Source organism: Caretta caretta, chromosome 12, assembly GCF_965140235.1.
Source record: "Caretta caretta isolate rCarCar2 chromosome 12, rCarCar1.hap1, whole genome shotgun sequence".
NCBI classification, from domain to species: Eukaryota; Metazoa; Chordata; order Testudines; family Cheloniidae; genus Caretta; species Caretta caretta.
In genome coordinates this window covers 6910849-6931968 of record NC_134217.1, presented here as the reverse complement: position 1 = coordinate 6931968, position 21120 = coordinate 6910849, and the positions used below count along the sequence as shown (strand labels likewise).

The following is a 21120-nucleotide window of genomic DNA, read 5'->3' as shown; positions in this document are numbered from 1 at the left end:
ACACACACACACAGGCACCCTGACAGCTTGGGATCATCTCTCGGTGCTGCTTGGAGTTCCCAGTTCCAGAGGAGTCACACATGGGGTGAGCAAGACAAAGATCATAGATATACTGGAGCACGCTGAGGATACAGTATAATCCATCCAAACCCCTAAAGAGCAGCAGGTGACATGCTCCCTCCTGAGCATGGCCAACCTGCAGGATGGGTGAGTTGCGGCAGTTCATTGGGAGCCTATGATGACAGAAGAGGATATTTCACTGTTTTTGCAGCTGCATCCACCTTTAAACAGAGTGGCCAAGTGTATAAAGCCGTGGACTAAGACTCAGGAGATGTTAGTTCTATCCTGGCTCTGCCACTAGGTCAAAGGGTGACCTTGGGCCAGTCACCTCCCCGCTCTGTGTCTCAGTTTCCCCATGTATAAAACGCGGATAATGCTCTTGAACTCCTTTGTACAGTTCTTTGAGCTCTACTGATGAAAAGTGCTATATAAAAGCTAAGATATTATATCATTATTAAAAATTTTACCTAGTAGGTCGTCATCTTCCTTTATGCTCTGGACTTCAGTCTGAAGGGAACACAAAAAAACATGATTAAAGCCGCTGGCTAACACACTGCTCACAATAGGGGAACGATGGCATGAAACTCAAATGCCGTTACTCAGTGTTCCCATTGATCTGGTTCTGGTACGTACCTGATCAGGGTAGTCCAAACTGTTCTCGAAGCTCTTTCCAACGGTCTGCAGCATCCCTGGATTGTGGGCTGGCTGAGGGACTACCTTTCCCAGCTCCTGAGACAGCCATGAAAGTACACCCCTTCCAGCACTGCAAGAGAATGGACAGGCTAGGGTCTGCCAAGCTAATCAAACCGCAGGAGACAGTTTATCTCATACGCTTTCCCTTGTGGAGATTCCCCCACAGTGACCCAACAAAGAAGTCACTCCCTCCTCCATGGAGCAGATCACAGGATCCTCTAGAAACCTTGTGGACCCTGTGGAAGCTGTAGGCGATCAGGGCCAGTCACTGAGAGTTCTTCTCTTGCAATGTGTCCCCATCGGTCCCTCTCCAACTCCCAGCCAGCCCAAAGGAGCCATGCCACCAGAGACTCCCCCAAGGCCCAGAGACCCTAGCCTTAAAAGAGAGGTCCCCAGTGCAGAGGGGACTCTGGGCAAATGATAATGCCACCTCAGGCTGTGTCACCTTTCCTTAGTAAGTTCCACAGAGCTGGACAGATAATAATACTCCATTGGCCCTCCCCCTGGCCTGCCCATTCCTCCTGAGCGTGCCCTTTCTCCACTCCTTGCCCACAAGAGGACCTCCATGGAGGGGACTGTGTGAGACCAGGGAGATGCCATGGAGGCAACCAAGCTCCTTTTGGTATGTAATTGGGGAGATCAGGGTGCAGAGGGTTCCTTCTCCACACAGATCCCCGCCCCCCAGAGCCAGATGTCTAGCAGCTATCTAAAGCCCTGCCTCTTATCTGAAGTCAGAATTCATGTTTGTTAAAAGTCCTCTCTCAGCTGGTATTTCCAACCCTAACTCCTCACTGCCACGAGTATGAGAGAGAAAGAGAAAGTGAGAGAAAAAGAGGAAGACACCTTTCAGCTGAAGACACTGATGACGGGCCTGGCTCCTGGGCTGTGATGAATGTCACTTTCTTCCCTGCCCCTAAATGAAAGCAAAAAATAAATAAATAAAAAACACTTGGTAGAAGGACCACTGGTGGCCTAAACAGCTATATCTTGTCAGCACAAGCCAGACTGTTTGCTTTCAAGAAATGCATTTTTAAATACCCTTTCAAATCACCATCTCTTTGGGTTTTCGCGGTGTGCGGAGATGCCAGATTCTGTCAGGTAACATCAGTGGCGACGTGCAGCCCGGTCTCATGCACCCCGGCAAAGCTCTGCGCATGCAGATCTGTGATGACGTCGGCCCAGGCTCCCACAGGACCAGGCCCCTGCCTGGCGATGTTGCGACAGCACTGTGAGTGCTTAGGGGGAGCGAGCATGCTGTCGTACACCTCTGCACCTGAGGCACCCTGGGCCAGGAGAATCCCTTCAACCTTTACGGAATTCATATACGTGAGTGAAAGTTGCGGGTCAAGGCGGTGACCGGCTACCAGAGACGCCGCCCGGAGGGTGTGGTCTGGACTAGAGGCGTGGGCTGAAAGGCTGAGTGTATCTGGGCAGTGGTGAACAATGTACGTGTAAGAGTGACTTCTGGCTGAGAAATCCCAGCAGAGCTATAGTGGCATGACATGGAGGAAGCTCTGTTTTAGAGCTGGTGCCTCCCGGGCAAGTCTCAGGTGAGCTGCCGTAAAGGGAGCAAACACTGAGTCCTGCCGTGGGACCATGATGGCTGCTTAGTAGACTCTGCTACGTGGTAAAACCCTCTCCGAATGTCTGGCTTCCAGCAGGGGAGAAAGATGAGTAGCCAGTAGCTGACCCTGGAGCCCTTCCCAAGCTGGCTGAGTGGCCATGCTCTGGATACCTACCATAAGCTCTTGCTATTTTCATTTATGAAGTTTAGATTTTGCAGGAACGTTGTTTTCAGGAACTCACCCTCTATCTGACCGCAGTTGGAAGATTTTCCTGGACATGTGGAGTTTCCTTTTGGCAGCTTTTAGGGATTAAAACATTAAAGGAAAGATTTCAGGTGAAAAGTTACATCACAACATCCATCCCTGTACTCCTAAATCGACCTGAGCTTATCAAACCTCAATTAACATCTAAACGACTTCATCCTCTGTGCTCCTTTTCTACAGTTCCCACAGTCTGGACAATGAATATAGACTGGCCCCATTTCACCTTTGTTTACAGATGAATCCATATACTGCATTTGGAACCACTTCGGCATGTAAGTTAGTGGGCGCGAGCGTCTGCCCATGCCGTTCCAGCTGGAGAATCAGGACCTTTGTTTCTAGTCAGTTTCACTGCCTGGTTCTCATGAACTAAGGCAAAGGTGCAGCAGTTTCAAACAGTGCCTGGGAAACTGCTCATGAAAACAAGAGAATGAAAGCTCGAGCTAGAACTGTGTATTGTGCAGCTGGCATGCGCTGTGCAAGCCTCACTCACCCTGTTGGCCAAGAGACTTCTTTTCTCACCCGCATTCCCCTGCCTCGGCCAGTCTCCAGGAAGAATCTCATCGGCAGCGTCAGTTTGGTTGCGGATTGGGATTGTTGTAGTTTGACAAGTAACCCGCCCTCTATCTAACAAGTGAGCGGATGTGTAGCGGGATGCACGCACATCGCACTCTTCGTGCCCCTTGTACACCCAGCCTAGCAGTGGCCAGCCCCTGAGCTCCCCCATCTCCCCTGGCTGCTCCCCGCTCACCTGCTCTGCCCCTCCAGGCCTGGGTGCGACAGTTACCACCCTGGGTTCTGCATTTTTGTCTCCGTTCTCCACTAGGGGTGGCTGGTGAGGGGCCCCAGGAGGGTGAGGCACCACTCTCTCGATCCAGCCAAGCATCCTGTCGCCTGCAGAGAAGAGATTTGTATCTTTACTTCTTTCTAGAAAGGCCCATTGGTGAAGACATGAAACTGCCAGGAGAGCTAGTGGGAGACACAGCACGGGTTGAAATGTCAGCAGGAGGCAGATAACAGCCAGCTCTGCATCTCCTTAATGTCAGCTCCATCCCCAAGATGCCTGACTGCCTCTCTAAAACCTGCACCTGGAGAAGACCAGCTGAATGAAGCTGAAGACTGAAGCGATGCTAGTGGGAAGGGAGAAGTGACTTGATGAGCTCTCGTCCTCCATAATAATCCCTTCCAGAAAAGGCATTTGCCCTCCGATTGTGAAATCAGCTCACAGCCTTGGGGTCCCACTAGGCCCTGCACTGTCCTTGGACACGCAAGTAGCTACAGCAGCAAGAAATGCTCACTACCAGCTGTGGTGTCCAAGTGAATGCACCTCATCCTATCAAATGCAGCCCCGGCCTCATCTAAGCTAGTCTATTGCAATTCCTTCTATCCAGGAAGGAAGCCCATGCCCCGAGGAAGCCCCAGCTTGGTTCAGAACACAGCAACCCACCCGCGTAGCAACACAGGTCACTGGAAATACAACACCCTCTTATGCCACCCTCTGTACCGGCTCCCCATTGAACACAGAAACCAATTCAAGGCAGCTGTCCTGATTTCCAGAGCCCTGCATGGTATTGGTCCTGGTCACCTGTGAGATCCACAATCCTTCTGCAACTGTGACCTCCCCTGATAGCTGCATTTCACTGGAACAATGAAACTGTCTAGCAAGGGGTGTAATCTCATGAACAAAAGAGACAGAACCTTCCCAGGAACTAGAGCAAGAATGGGGCGTATGCTGCCGGAGGATATAAGACAAGAATTATCCTCACCACATTCAGAGCTAAATGCAAAAACTTCATCCAGGCTTTCCCACAGTAATACCCTCAGTCTCACAGATTCGTTAATAAAAAACACCCAACCCCTCTAAGCCTGCTTCTGGCTGGCAGGGAAGGAAGAGAAAGAGCAGGTCATCTTTTAATTTAAAAGAGGTGTTTGAGTGCTCTGGTATGAACGTAATATAAATGACCATGTCCAATGCTTCCCTTTAGCTACTCCCTTTAGCACTCTACAGCTGCGTCCTGCTTATCTGAAAACAGTCCAGTGATGATTAACCAGTTCTCGTCCCAGATCCGGCCTTGTCTTACTTCCACATTAACTATTACACCAAATACCTGGTTACTATTCGCTTTTTTATGGACTGAAGCCCAATAGCTATTAAGCATGTTTTCCCACAATTCTTGCCTTGTTCTAAGACCCTCGCCCACCTTCTCTTCAGGATTTGGGGGTCTATATGGCTGCGCAGAGTCCCCATGAATCGTTGTCTGTACTTTGCTTCCTTTATCTTAAGCAGAAGACTTTCAAGATTTGTATCTCCTAGCGCCATATGTGTCCAAACTGCACAGTATAAACATGTCCTCTGTGCATCATCCCCTCCCCATCCGGATCTGATAAGGAAAAAAGGGCCATTTTTACACAGCCAGTCTTCTGACCACAGCCTCCTCTGTAACTCTGCCCCCCTTACCTATTGTGTTTGTCAAACCATTCCTGTGACTTTCAGGCATTTTAACATAGATGAAGCTCATAGATTCATAGATACTAAGGTCAGAAGGGACCATTATGATCATCTAGTCTGACCTCCTGCACAATGCAGGCCACAGAATCTCACCCACCCACTCCTGCGAAAAACCTCTCACCTATGTCTGAGCTATTGAAGTCCTCAAATCGTGGTTTAAAGACTTCAAGGAGCAGAGAATCCTCCAGCAAATGACCCGTGCCCCATGCTGCAGAGGAAGGGGAAAAACCCCCAGGGCCTCTTCCAATCTGCCCTGGAGAAAAATTCCTTCCCAACCCCAAATATGGCAATCAGCTAAACCCTGAGTATGTGGGCAAGATTCACGAGCCAGACACCCAGGAAATAATTCTCTGTAGTAACTCTGAGCCCACCCCATCTAACATCCCAACACAGGCCATTGGGCCTATTTACCCTTAATAGTTAAAGATCAATTAATTGCCAAAATCATGTTATCCCATTATACCATCTCCTCCATAAACTTACCGAGCTTAATCTTGAAGCCAGATAGGTCTTTTGCCCCCACTGCTTCCCTTGGAAGGCTGTTTCAGAACTTCACTCCTCTGATGGTTAGAAACCTTTTTCTAATTTCAAGTCTAAACTTCCTGATGGCCAGTTTATATCCATTTGTTCTTGTGTCAACACTGGTACTGAGCATAACCACACGCTCATGCAAGACCCGTGGAGTGAACAGGAAGGGATAGAAGTCCGATTGGATGAACCACAGCTGTGATTCAGTTAATAGACTGTCTGAAGCGGTAGAGTTAACACAAAAGAGTTATGCAGGTATAACTCATTCTAGAATAGAATTAGGTTGCTTCTAATGAGGATTAATTAAAGCAGGATAATACGCCAGGTACATTGAAAAAAGAAATTGTGTGTATGGATGCAAGGCAATTTATGGAGGAAAAACTAAAGTTATACCAAAAAACTTTCTAGTGTAAACAAGGCCTGACCAATGAGTCCTCACAGAACTCCTGTGATGAAGGTAACTGCTACAATCTCCATTTTATGGATGGGGAAAGTGAGGCAGAGAGATGAAGTATAACTGCACCTTAAAACTGCCACTCAAATCTGCACTGTGTTAGAGCGTGCATCTCATATATGTAAGTGTGACATTACATTCTTCATAGGAATATTGGTATGACATGAATATGGCATAACTAAAATAGGCTTTATGCAAGATGGGTCATGTGAGGTATCATTGGAAAGGTTATGATTTACTGGATATGATTATCCTATTTGTATGCATGTATCATTTATGTATCTGAAGTTAGAAATATTGACTATTTCTATTGACTATTGACTACATTCCTTGAGTAGGAAATAATTACAACTGTGTTTTCACCTGAGGAACGCCCACCAGACAGTATGCAAACAGCCGGAACGGGCCATTAGGAAGACCAATAGGACTTTGAGGATACTAATCTCCCTCCTTCCTGACAAGCTTCCTGGGATGCTACTTTGACACTGCAAGGCCATGTGATCATGTCACCTGGTATGGGATTCCATCTTGATCTGGTATTTTTTCCACTGGAAGGAAACAAAAGATTCCCGCCATCTGTAAATCCTATTTAAGGCTGGGGAGTGAGTTAATCTGGGCTCTTCTCCACTGACTCCCCGCCCAAGAAGGAAGACTGCTGAAAACATCTGAAGAAACAAAGGAACTAAGCTGGGGGGAAGCAGAGGCTGAGCCCAGGCGAGAAAGGTCAGCCTGTAGAAGGAATCCCTGGAGATTTAAGCTGCAAAAAGTGCAGTTTACCTTCAAGAAACTGCAATCTGCTTGAAACAACATTTATGGCGAGAAATCATTATTTGTAGCCAATATTCCTTAGTGTATGAAGCTTAGTTTGTGTGTTTTGTTTTATTTGCTCAGTAATCTGCTTTGTTCTATTTGCTATTCCTTATAATCACGTAAAATGTACCGTTTGTAGTTAACAAACCTGTTTTTTGTTTATTCCAAAACCCAGTTTGTGCAATTCATAACTGGGGGGGTTGGGGGTTGGGCATATCTTCCTCCACACTGAGGAGGGAGCGAATTTCATGAGCTTACAGTATATAAATCTCTATACAGCCCAAGACAATATAATTTTGGGTTTACGCTCCGGAGGGTGTGTGCACCAAAGTGCTGGGCAATTCCCTGAGCTGAGTCCTCCCCAACAGAGCTGATTGCACACTCAGTGTGATTCTACAGATGGGGGTGTCCCTACCTGTGTGTGTGCTGGAAGGGGCCTTGAGAGCCTGCCACAGCAGCACAGCGTAAGGGGAACCCAGGCTGGTGGGACAGGCAGGCTCAGTGGGACCCCAGGAGAGGGGGTCCAACCCATCACAGTAAGATCAGCCACTAAGGCTGAATCAGAGCCTAAAAGAGGAAGCAAATGAACTGCAACTCCAAGACACTGCCCGATCAACTACAGAGTTGAAAGAGAAATAGGAATATTCTGCACTAACGCCACTGTTATGCGAGGTTGTCATAGAATCATAGAATCATAGAATATCAGGGTTGGAAGGGACCCCAGAAGGTCATCTAGCCCAACCCCCTGCTCGAAGCAGGACCAATTCCCAGTTAAATCATCCCAGCCAGGGCTTTGTCAAGCCTGACCTTAAAAACCTCTAAGGAAGGAGATTCTACCACCTCCCTAGGTAACGCATTCCAGTGTTTCACCACCCTCTTAGTGAAAAAGTTTTTCCTAATATCCAATCTAAACCTCCCCCACTGCAACTTGCGAAAAGTTGACTTTTGTAAAGTCAAAGCACTTTACAAAACTTGCGAAAAGTTGACTTTTGTAAAGTCAAAGCACTTTACAAAAATCAATTACAACTCTCCTCACCTGGTGCAGTAGGTTAGTAGCATTGTTTCTATTTTACAGAGGGGAGAACTGGCCCACGGTCACCCACTGGAAACAGAAACTGGAAGTCTTAATGCCCAGCCCCTGCTCTAACCACTAGACAGCACTGTGGACCTAAATCCGTCTACAGGACAAACTGGTTCTAAAACTTAAGCAATGCATGGATTTGAGTTTCTCTGGCTGCTCCAAAACTTAAAAAACAATGTAACTATTGTATAGCTTTCAAAGAAATATTTTAGGTTTGGGCTGATAAAGTGTAAGCCAAGTTTCAGCAGCGCACAAAGTAAACCAGGACGTAAGACATGAAATGTCGGTTTAAAAATACAATAGCATGTCTTCTAATGGAAACGCTAATGGAAAAGTGACTAGATCCTTGTGGCATGAATATGCTCCTGGAGCCGTAAATTTGAATTGATGCAAACAGTCAGAACCCGAGGAACTGCTTTGCTGCTTTGCTACAGCTGTGGCCTGACTGCAGACAGATGTGATCGTCTCAAATAAATGGGTCCCTTTGCAGCTGTGTTCTTTGCCCATACACACATGCTCGGCACCCAGATACCTGTGCTCAGACAGCTGAGTCCTACTTCCACACACATGTACCCTGCACTGATTCATGTATACCCAACTACCGTGCAGCTGTACCTTTTGCTCGCTCATACATCCCCTCCTCCCCAATCCCTGTGCCCATGCAGCTATTCCATATTCCCAAATGCCTGCAAGTCAATTCCTGTGTCCTGCAGTTCTGGAACATCACAAAAAGGCGGAATCTGGGAGCAAATTCCTGCTCCAAATGGCAGCTCTCTCTGTCGCATTTTACCTGTTTGCAAAAGAATTAGTTCAGGTCGTCTGCGTTGATTTACGGGCATCTCAGGAAACCATGACACTCACTCTTCAAAGCATCTACTTCTTGTTAGGCCGCAGGTGGCATCCATGAAGGTAAGAGATAGCAAGTACTTCCTGGGCTATTTGGAGCTCCTTAATCCACACATACCCAGCAGGAAGCAAGAGACAGTTTATCCCATGCACAGCCAAAGCCCTCTGTCTGCAACATGTTGTAAACTCATCCTGCTCCCTGGAAACAACTCAGGGGTTGGAAGCTCACCCTACCCCTTCACTTAGAACAACAGCTTTTGTGTGCTCAGAAATCTTTGGATCCCTACTCAACAGAAAGCCATATTGAGGCACCTGATGAGCACTGACCTGATTGCCACAGGTATAAACGCATGTGGGGTGCAAAAAAGCACATTCAATTGCACACCGAATTTGTGCGTGCGACTCTTGCCTCCCACCAAAAGTGCATGCACAGATTGGGCATTTTTTCATTATAAATGATACTTTGCTATTATTGGTTACGTGGTAGCCATGTGTTCAGTGCTGCACAAAATACAGAACATGTCTCTGCCCAAAGAGCTTTGAATCTAAAAGAGTTTAGACAAAGACAGACCCAGAGAACAGCAATCACTTCATGGGATGGTTTCTTCTGGAGAAACCGTTGGGTGAGCAGGATAGTAGAGAGAACACACAACAGGGTTGTGTGACCTAGTGGTTTTAGCACCAGGAGTTTAGGGTCATCACATCCCTCACAAGTGGCAAAGTCAAGAGAAAGTTATGCAACTCCCTCCAAAATGAGTGTGGATAAAATATTCCAGGGCTAGAAGTGAACGCTGGTTTCCACAGGAAGCTTGAAATCTCTCTTCCCATCAAGGTCATGAGATGGTAGAACGTAACTGCTTCATCCCTGGTGCAGGAATGAATATTGCGCCGAGCAGTTGATTTTTCAGGGGGTGGAAGATCTGTGTGTAGGGCAGGATTTGCACAACAGGAAGAAAGATGGAAACATTTCCCTGTCAAGTCGCTTTAACAAAATATGGCAGCTCCTTGAAGCTGCTCTTTGGAATGTCAGAGTTAGACCCATCAGAGACAGATTGGTGGGCAGAGTGCTGGTTAGATGGTCAAATGTGCAGGATAAACTGCAGATAAATTATCATTGTTTTGCAATTTATCATATATATATTTTTATTATTAATTATTATCACTGATGCCAAGCCCCAGAGCGTGCTACGTGCTGTCTGGATATACAGAAGCACTCCCTGCTATCTAGAACATGGGGATGCAGCGTTGAGAAGGCAAAGGTACAATGCAGCGGTGGGTTAAACATTCGGGCGTCTCATAAGAAGTTGATTTTCAGGAGAAATAGGAATCACAAAAGGCCGATGATTTGCCCGTGCAAGTAACCATTGGCATGGCAATTGTGCGAATTGCATGGGCAAATGAGGTGCACAATCATGCACGCATTTTTGCACACTCAGTTGCATACACATGCATTGTTAAACATAAGACACATGGTGTCTGCTAGCCTCTCCCGCACATGGTCCTATTGATTGAGCTGAGAATGCCAGTGGAGGGATATTGGGAGAGTTCCACAAGAATCGCAGCAACAAATGAGCACCTCTCTTTCACCGTACCTGCTCAGACTCCAGCCACCTGCTAGCCCTCTCTCTGGTTTCTAACCTATTGCCTTCCTTCCTTTGAATACAACAGGGCCCTGGAACAGGCAGGAAGCACAGAAATTATTAGCAACTTGAAATAATCCGAGAGCAATTTTAAAGTTCCCTAGAGTGGAACTGAATTTGTGTCACTCAGTTAGTTACTGGTTAAGCACAAGTGACCAAGCTTCACTCTCTGCTACGTGCATCTCCTACCTGCTGTTAGGTTCCAGAGTAGCAGCCGTGTTAGTCTGTATTCGCAGAAAGAAAAGGAGGACTTGTGGCACCTTAGAGACTAACCAATTTATTTGAGCATGAGCTTTCGTGGGCTACAGCTCACTTCATCGGATGTTCTCATAGTCACCTAATTACACGTCTGCCCCACTATCCCACACCCACTCCCTGTATCCTTCCATTGTCCCTTGCACCTTGGCCTCATTACAGATCAAACACCTCCAGGACCTGTACAAAACTGCCATGATGCACAGTCTATCATCTTCCTCACATCTTTAGCTGCAGATCAGAGCTCTCCTTCCTCCTCTACATCCCTGCCGTTATTCTGCCTTCAGTCACTGCTCGCTCCTCTCTCTCATTAGTGATCTGAACTCTCCACCCTTACACACCTTTTTATGATACTCCTCACGGTGTCTAGTGAAAGAACCCAATTCCTTTCTTAGCAGAGACAGGGCCAGGGCTGCAAAATTCAAATTAGAATCCACACTTTCCCAAAGTTTGGGGGTGTTTGGATTCAAGATGTTGGTTTGGGTCCATCTACTTCCTCCCCTCCATTAGCTAAATTGAACAGGGAGCGGGCTGGCATGCAATCTCTGAGAGTTTGGGAGGCCACAGAAGTTTCAGCTACCCCATCCTTCTCGGACCCCATCTCCATATCCCTGTTCCCTGACACCCTTTGTGGGTTCTCCTAGTGGCCCAGTAGGTAGCTTCTGCCTTTCACCCCTCTGGTTCTTCCTGATACCCAACGGCGAAGTGCCAACCAGGATCCCAGCAGCTGAGGATTTAGGCGCAAAGGATCTCTAAATCATTCCCAATATGGGGCTGCTCACCTGGGCTACTGTCCAAAACACTCAGCTGGTCACATTTTGAAATTTAAACAGACAGGCCGTCACCCCTACTGCCTGGTCCCTCTCCACGCAAATAAATCCCCAGCAATCCCCCTCCTGCTTTCCCTTCACCCACAACCTCGAAGACAGAATTTCAACATCAAAACCAAAGCCAGAGGGTTGGATTCAGCCTGTGACTTTGGCCTTACAGCCAGCTCCACAGGCTACAAACCCCCAGAGCTGTTGTCCTGTCACTTCTACTACACATCAGCCTCTCTGTCCATTTCATCTTCTTCCATGCTCACTCCAGCCTCCTGGTAACAGGACTTACCACAAGGTGTAGTCTGGAGGAATGCAGAGGTCCTGATTTCCCCTGGGTCATAGGAATTCTCTCCCCAAAAATGCTTGAGAGGAAATGAATCTAAGGAAAGGAGTTTGTTTCCTTCTCTGTTTACCTTGTAATCTATTGTAGCAGCTAGTGAGAGAGCCTGTTACTGTTACTCTGAGTCACTGTAATCCTGGCAGGGGATTAGCAAAGCACACCGTATGAAAACGGGGATTAATGGGGTAGAGTTGTATTACAATCCAGAGGCACAAGACTGTCCCATAACTCAGACACACCAAAGTGCGTGACTATTCCGGACCACAGAGGGTGTGTAATGATGCCCCACATAGCTGACCAAGAGTACAGTGTGATCTCTGTTCACACCACTTTCCGCAAGACATGGATCTCTGCTTCTTGGCATGGCAGTCTCTGGGCACTTGGGAATCTGCAGATTCCTCTTAGTACTTGCCGCAGCTGGAGACATTAACACGATAAAGCACCGAATAGACTCCAAAATTCAGGGATCTAGGGCTGCCCCAAAACTCAGGTACAGAAAACTACGGAGCTGTCCCAAATGATAGCGACTGCAGGTTTATCATAATACTGTAGTACAGGGGTATGTCCTGAAACTGATGCAAGACTGCATCCCAGCACGGAGGTGCTGGACTATAAGGCTGTCTCTTCAACCAGGAGTCTGAAGGTGTGAGGACTGTAAATATATGGGGCACAGGAAAGAAGATCTGTCTAAAAGCCGAAGGGTAGGATGATGCTAGGCTCTGCCCTAGCTCAAGATTTAAGAGCACAGGGGGCTGCCCCTCCTCCCAAGGCTCCATCCCCACTGTCACATGGGGGGCGGGGGGAGCAAGTCTGATGGTCAGCAGAGGATGTCATTGAGCTAATCCTGCCTTTGCTGAGGATGCCAACTGCAGGCTGATCCATTTACTGCTGACCCTGTGAGGCTAACAGGATTTCCAGGTGTCCCTAATCCCTCCCCTCGCTGTTTTTACGTGCTTCTTCTGGAGAGGAGGGGGCACTGAGTGAGGGCGCAGAATCCTCCCGTCCATGGCTGGATTGCCCAGACAGACAATCCATGCCAAGCACAGCCCACTTTCTGCACTCCTCTTGCTGTCAGCGGGAAGTGAGTGGGTGCATTCCGGGTAAGCCTGTATCAGCACTGACTGGCAGAGTGAAAGGCAGGTGGATTGTGGGAGCTGTAAATGCAACAGGCAGTGGAAGTGGGATGCTCAGCCTACCTTGGATTAAATTTTCCCATGATGCAATAGAATCCAGGCCACTTTCCAAGAGTGCAGCTGTAACCCCTGTGCCTTGTGCTGCAATATTTGACATTAAAGTCTAAAGAAAGGCAGAGAAACAGGTGGGGAGGAGACATGGACTTTTGTTTGAATCCTCTGCTCAGCAGCTGAGCTAGAAAGGCCTAGAATCACCCACAAGAAGGGTCTGGGAGTTAGTAGGTATCCTTGGTAGCTGTTTCTGAAGCTGTATAGGAAGTTTCCATTAAGGGCAAGCAGGCTTGCAGGCCATACACATATTAACAATCTGACAGCTGAGCCGCTCAGTGGGGGAAAAGTTATAAGTACAGGCAATAAAGACAGTCCTGTGGATTCAGTGGCTGATCAATACAGGACCAAGAGCTATTTCTGCTGTGAGAGCTGAATCCCAATCCTGTACCACTTTGGATAGAGGCTACAGGTTTCCTAGCTCACCAGGAGCGGAGGAGACCAATGACCTATTAACCCAGTGCCTGGAATGCTGCTAGCTGCAAAATGCCTCAGACTGCTGACAAGATTTGGGAGTGTCTGGACAGGAACAGCGATACTGCATCTTCTCAAACTCAGAAGAACCCCGGGGGCATACACTACATATTGTGGCCACAGTATAGAGACGGAGAAGTCATCACTGAAAGATGAGAGGGGAATGTGTTCATACGTGGGTGCTAAAGTACTGAAAGTAAATGGCATGTTAAAATCTGACACTGAAATATACCCGGCAGCAGAGTGGTAAGATTTCACATAAGGCACGCCAGCAGATTTACTATCTAATAGCTTTTGTTTAAGAGCTTTTCATAAGCATTCCAAATGCTCTTTGCAATATTTTTCCATGTGTTAAATGTTTGTGTACTAAGAATTGTGGGGTATTCTGTTTGAACTGGGGGCTGTAATTAACTCCCACATTCAGGGCCTTGCATACAAGAGCTCTGAGGCTTAACTCTGTTAAATGCTTTCCAAAAAGACAGAACCCTGATCTGTGCTTCCAGAGCTGAGGTGCAGGAAAGGCAAGTGGAATAGAGTGGTACATAATATAATCCCCAGCATGCATTGCTCCCCCCCCCCAAAAAAGTGATGATCCCCCCATATCATGCCACCCTTACTTCTGTGCTGCTGCTAGGGGCCGCGCTGCCTTCAGAGCTGGGCACCTGGCCATCAGTCGCTGCTCTCCAGCCGCCCAGCTCTGGCTCGGGCTGTCAGCCCCAGGCCTGGCTGATAGCCAGAGCCCTGGTATGCATGGGGGCTGACAGCTTGTGACCCCCTCCGTAATAACCTGGAGGTCGCAGCCCCTAGTCTGAGAACCCCTGAGTGTGGCCTTCTAAATAACACAGGCCAGAGAACTTCCCCAAAATCATTCCTCTGTGATCAGGAGCAATTTTTTTTTTAGAAAAACATCTCATCTTGATTTGAAACGTATCAGTTATGGAGAATCCACCACAACCTTTGGTAAGCTGTCCTGATAGTTCACTACCCGCACTGTAAAACCATACACCTTATTTCCCCTCTGAATTTGTCTAGCTTCAACTAAGCGAGTGAGCCTAAGGCCATGTCTGTACTCCAGGGACCACTGCAGCTAAGCTATGGCGTCATAACTACGCTGGCATAGCCCCAGAGCGTAAGCACGGCCCACAGCGATGGGAGGGGCTTTTCCTTTGCTGTAGGAACACCACCCTCCGGAGCGGTCATAGCTAGGTTGACAGAAGCATTATTCCATTGACGCAGCTACGCCCACACCAGGGGCGAGGTCGACATAGGTATGGCATTCAGGGCGTGGATTCTTCAGACCCCTTCCCACCGTAGTTATGTCAACCTGCATTTTAAGTGGCAACCAGGCCTAAGTCTGCACCTCTGAGAGTCAGGCCTTGACTATCCTGACAGATGTACAGCGCTGTGAGTTAAACCCGCCTTCGTACAGCTGAGTAGGGAAAGCGCTGCAGTCTGTCCACGCTGCCAGCTGCCAGCGCACTGTGGTGGCCACATTGGCAGCAGCATTGGGAGCGGTGCATTGTGGGCAGCTATCCCAGCATTCAAGTGGCTGCAGCGTGCTTTTCATATGGGGGGTGGGGTGGAGTGTGACAGGGAGCGTGGGGGGAGAGAGGTGGGTTTTGGGGGGCTGAGAGTGTGTCAGCCCGCTGTCTTGTAAATACAGGACCCCCCCCCCCCTTCCCGTCTCTCTCTCACTCACTGAAAGCAAATGGCAGGTGTTTCTTTTTTTCCTCATAGACGAGATAAGCAGCCGCTCGCCGAAATGGACCCCAACCCTGCTCCTCCCCGCACCGCCTCTCTCTTCAAGCAAACATTAGCTGTCGGCACTCCAACGAAGCCCCCCGCCTGCCTCTCACTCATTCAAAGCCAACAGTAGCTGTGTCGTAAATATAAAGGGAAGGGTAAACACCTTTAAAATCCCTCCTGGCCAGAGGAAAAGCCCTTTCACCTGTAAAGGGTTAAGAAGCTAGGATAACCTCGCTGGTACCTGACCACAGTGACTAATGAGGAGACAAGGTACTTTCAAAGCTGGAGGGGGGGGAGAAACAAAGGGTTCTGTCTGTCTGTGTGATGCTTTTGCCGGGAACAGATCAGAAATGCAAGCCTTCCAACTCCTGTTAAGTTAGTAATTAATCTAGCTAGAAAATGCATTAGATTTTCTTTTGTTTAATGGCTGGTAAAATAAGCTGTGCAGGAGGGAATGTATATTCCTGTTTTTGTGTCTTTTTGTAACTTAAGGTTTTGCCAAGAGGGATTCTCTATGTTTTGAATCTGATTACCCTGTAAGATATTCACCCTCCTGATTTTACAGAGGTGATTCTTTTACTTTTTCTTCAGTTAAAATTCTTCTTTTAAGAACCTGATTGCTTTTTCATTGTTCTTAAGATCCAAGGGTTTGGGTCTGTATTCACCTATGCAAATTGGTGAGGATTTTTATCAAGCCTTCCCCAGGAAAGGGGGCGTAGGGTTTGGGAGGATTTTGGGGGGAAAGACGTTTTCAAGCGGGCTCTTTCCCTGTTATATTTTTGTTAGACGCTTGGTGGTAGCAGGAATAAAGTCCAAGGGCAAAAGGTGAAATAGTTTGTACCTTGGGGAAGTTTTAACCTAAGCTGGTAAAAATAAGTTTAGGGGGTTTTTCATGCAGGTCCCCACATCTGTACCCTAGAGGTCAGAGTGGGGAAGGAACCTTGACAAGCTGTGTTTGTTTTTTTGATAAGCAGCCCCCCGAAACAGAGCTTTGAAACAGCACTGCAGCATCTGGAGTTCACAACCAAACAAGAGAGGACGCTTCAGCTGAAAGGCTTATGGGGAGTTTCCGGAGGCCAATCCGTGCGTAATAACGTTACTCCCTGTTTACGCTGGAGCGTCTCCGCCAATGCACCACAGCTGTTAATCCCCTTGGGGAGGTGGAGTACCAGGAGCTCTCCAGCCAGGGAGTCCGAGCGCTCTACGTGCCTTGCCAGTGTGGACGGGGAGTAAGGTAGACCGCTCTGGGCGGCTTTATTGCGGTATAACATGCAAGTGTAGCCTCAGGTCACTTTTCCTTAGGAGGCTGGACCTGCCAATGTGTCTTTGACACACCCTTCTCCAACACCTACAAACATGTCCCACCACACTGCTGGAACCTCAAGCACCCAACAAAGCTGCAATTACACTCCCTTCTCATCAGAGGCTGCCATGAACATAAGATTGGCTATGCTGGGTCAGAGCAATGGTCCATCTAGCCCAGCATCGTGTCTCTGACAGTGGCCAGGTGCTTCAGAGGGAATGAACAGAAGAGGGAAAGTATTGAGTGGTCCATCCCCTGTTGTCAGTTCCAGCTTCTAGCAGTCAGATGTTTAGGGACACCCAGATCATGGGTTTGCATCCCTGACCATCTTGGCTAGTAGCCATTGCTGGACCCGTCCTCCATGAACGTAGCTAACTCTTTTTTGAACCCAGTTATACTTTTGGCCTTCAGAACATCCCCTGGCAATGAGTTCCATAGGTTGCACTGTGTTTAGAAGTCCTTTTTTGTTTGTTTGTCTGTTTTAAACCTGTTGCCTGCTAATTTCATTGCATGACCCCTGCTTCTTGTGTTATGCAAAGAGGTAAATAACACGTCCCTGTTCACTGTCTCCACCCCAGTCATGATTTTATAGACCTCTGTCATCTCCCCCCTTCGTCATCTAATTTCCAGACTGAACAATCCAAGTCTTATTAATCTCTCCTCATCTAGAAGCTGCTCCATCCCCTTAGTCATTTTGGTCGCCCTTCCCTGGACCTTTCCCAATTCTAATCTATCTTTTTTGAGACGGGGCGACCAAACTTGCACCCAGTATTCAAGGTGTGGGCGTACCATGGATTTATATAGCGGCATTACGATATTTTTAGTCTTATCATCTATCCCTTTCCTAATGGTTCCTGATTCTGTTAGTTTTTTGACTGCCACTGCACAGTGAGTGGATGTTTTCAGAGAACTATCCACGATGACTCCAAGATCTCTTTCTTGAGTGGTAACAGATCATTTTGTATGTAGAGTTGGGTTTATGTTTTGCAATGTGTGCTACTTTGCATTTATCAGCATTGAATATCATCTGCCATTTTCTTCTCTGGCACTAGGGCAGAAGGCAACCAGGCTGACCCAGCTCTTCCCCTCTCTCTGCTCCCCTTGCCAGCTAGCAGCCAGCATGGAGTGAGAAGGAGGCACCAGAGCCCCCTCGGTGCCCACTGGGAACAGGGTGGGCAGAGGTTGGAATGCAATGCCACAAGGGTCGGGACCATCGGGGCATTGTTCAGATGAAGGATCCTAGAGCAGAGGGGTGGCTGGGGTAGGTGAGAAAGTTGGGGGAGAGCTTCCCTATTGTATCCTGTGTACAGCTGCTCCCTAGGCTCCAGGGTGTCCCTTCCCAAAATCTGCCCCCTTCCCCAGACGCCTACAGATTCCTTGTTTATCCCTGGTTCTCCCCACACACACTCCCCTCCCACCTGCACCCACCCCTTGAGGGGACGGAGTTAGTGACCGATTTTCATCAGGGGAAATGCCTCACATGGAGCTGCACAAAGCTGATCAGCTTCGGGTGCCTGAGTTTGGATGTGAGGGGCTAACTTCAGGCTGCAGAGTTCGAAAGTGCTGGCCACGGCCTTCTGCTGCGTGGCTGGGTGCTGTTCGCACTGCGGGCCTGGCTGTTCTGAGCACAACGGACGCCCTTTAGACACCCACCTAGCTGAGCGCACAGAGGCCCCTTTCAAAATTAGCTACTCCTAAAAGTGAGCATTTACCTTCATAGAATCCTAGAATCTCAGGGTTGGAAGGGACCTCAGGAGGTCATCTAGTCCCACCCCCTGCTCAAAGCAGGACCAATCCCCAACCAAATCATCCCAGCCAGGGCTTTGTCAAGCCTGACCTTAAAAACTTCTAAGGAAGGAGATTCCACCACCTCCCTAGGTAACGCATTCCAGTGTTTCACCACCCACCTAGTGAAAAAGTTTTTCCTAATATCCAACCTAAACCTCCCCCACTGCAACTTGAGACCATTACTCCTTGTTCTGTCATCTGCTACCATTGAGAACAGTCTAGATCCATCCTCTTTGGAACCCCCTTTCAGGTAGTTGAAAGCAGCTATCAAATCCCCCCTCATTCTTCTCTTCCGCAGACTAAACATCCCCAGTTCCCTCAGCCTCTCCTCATAAGCCATGTGTTCCAGTCCCCTAATCATTTTTGTTGCCCTCCGCTGGACGCTTTCCAATTTTTCCACATCCTTCTTGCAGTGTGGGGCCCAAAACTGGACACAGTACTGCAGATGAAGCCTCACCAATGTCCAATAGAAGGGAACGATCACGTCCCTCGATCTGCTGGCAATGCCCCTACTTATACATCCCAAAATGCCATTGGCCTTCTTGGCAACAAGGGCACACTGTTGACTCATATCCAGCTTCTCGTCCACTGTCACCCCTAGGTCCTTTTCTGCAGAACTGCTGCCTAGCCATTCGGTCCCTAGTCTGTAGCGGTGCATGGGATTCTTCCGTCCTAAGTGCAGGACTCTGCACTTGTCCATGTTGAACCTCATCAGATTTCTTTTGGTCCAATCCTCTAATTTCTCTAGGGCCCTCTGTATCCTATCTCTACCCTCCAGCGTATCTACCTCTCCTCCCAGTTTAGTATCATCTGCAAACTTGCTGAGGGTGCAATCCACACCATCCTCCAGATCATTTAGGAAGATATTGAACAAAACCAGCCCCAGGACCGAACCTTGGGGCACTCCACTTGATACCGGCTGCCAACTAGACATGGAGCCATTGATCACTACCCGTTGAGCCCAGCAATCTAGCCAACTTTCTATCCACCTTATAGTCCATTCATCCAGCCCATACTACTTTAACTTGCTGGCAAGAATACTGTGGGAGACCATGTCAAAAGCTTTGCTAAAGTCAAGGAACAACACGTCCACTGCTTTCCCCTCATCCACAGAGCCAGTTGTCTCATCATAGAAGGTAGGGGTGTCAGATCCTTCAATTCAGTGGGGTGGCACCAACTTACATCATTTCGGGATCTGGCACACTGACATACTTTCTAGGGTTGTCAAGTGATTAAAAAAATTAATCTCGATTAATTGTGTGATTAATCGCGTTGTTAAACAATCATGGAATACCATTTATTTAAATATTTTGGGTGTTTTCTACATTTTCAAATATATCGATTTCAATTACAACACAGAATACAAAGTGCTCACTTTATATTTATTTTTATTACAAATATTTGCACTGTAAAAACCAAAAGAAATGGTATTTTTCAATTCACCTCATACAAGTACTGTAGTGCAATCTCTTTATCATGAAAGTTGAACTTACAAATGTAGAATGATGTACAAAAAATTACTGCATTGAAAAATAAAACAATGTAAAACTTTAGAGCCTACAAGTCCACTCAGTCCTACTTCAGCCAATAGCTCAGACCACCAAATTTGTGTACAATTTACAGGAGATAATACTGCCTGCTTCTTGTTTACAATGTCATCTGAAAGTGAGAACAGGCGTTTGCATGGCACTGTTGTAGCCAACATCGCAAGATATTACGTGCCAGATGGGCTAAAGATTCATATGTCCCTTCTCATGCCTCAACCACCATTGCAGAGGACGTGCATCCATGCCGATGACGGGTTCTGCTCGATAACGATCCAAAGCAGAGCAGACCGATGCATGTTCATTTTTATCATCTGAGTCAGATGCCACCAGCAGAAGGTTGATTTTCTTTCTTGGTAGTTTGGGTTCTATAGTTTCCGCATCTGAGTGTTGCTCTTTTAAGACTTCTGAAAGCATGCTCCACGCCTCATCCCTCTCAGATTTTGGAAGGCACTTCAGATTCATAAACCTTGGGTTGAGTGCTGTAGCTATTTTTAGAAATTTCAAATTGGTACCTTCTTTGCGTTTTGTCAGATCTGCACTGAAAGTGTTCTTAAAACAAACGTGTGCTGGGCCATCATCTGAGACTGCTATAACATGAAATATATGCAGAATGCGGATAAAACAGAGCAGGAGACATACAATTCTCCCCCAAGGAGTTCAGTCACAAATTTAATTAATGCATTATTTTTTAATGAGCATCATCAGCATGCAAGCATGTCCTCTGGAATGGTGGCTGAAGCATGAAGGGCATACAAATGTAGCATATCTAGCACATAAATACCTAGCAATGCCGGCTACAAAAGTGCCAGGCAAAGGCCTATTCTCACTTTCAGGTGACACTGTAAATAAGAAGAGGGCAGCATTATCTCTTGTAAATGTAAACAAACTTGTTTGTCTGAGCAATTGGCTGAACAAGATGTAGGACTGAGTGGACTTGTAGGCTGTAAAGTTTTACATTGTTTTGTTTTTGAGAGCAGTTATGTAACAAAAAAACCCCTGCATTTGTAAATTACACTTTCAGGATAAAGAGATTGCATACAGTACTTGTATGAGGTGTATTGAAAAATACTGTTTCTTTTGTTTATTATTTTTACAGTGCAAATATTTGTAATAAAAATTGATAATATAAAGTGAGCTCTGTGCACTTTGTATTCTGTG

The 21120-nt window shown here is 47.3% G+C and overlaps 1 protein-coding gene across 1 annotated transcript in view; it reads right to left on the bottom strand.

The window, feature by feature from the left end:
- Window positions 1-11925, bottom strand: part of LOC125620815 (cyclic nucleotide-gated channel beta-1-like) — a 33844-nt gene extending 21919 nt beyond the window's left edge. The window contains exons 1-6 of the mRNA XM_075118228.1: window positions 11813-11925; window positions 3331-3473; window positions 2560-2617; window positions 1597-1666; window positions 694-823; window positions 528-567 (exon numbers count right to left, since the gene is read on the bottom strand). Coding sequence (XP_074974329.1) covers window positions 528-567; window positions 694-823; window positions 1597-1666; window positions 2560-2617; window positions 3331-3465 — 433 coding nt within the window. The 5' untranslated portion in view covers window positions 3466-3473; window positions 11813-11925. The remainder of the gene's footprint in view (window positions 1-527; window positions 568-693; window positions 824-1596; window positions 1667-2559; window positions 2618-3330; window positions 3474-11812) is intronic.
- Window positions 11926-21120: the final 9195 nt, after the last annotated feature.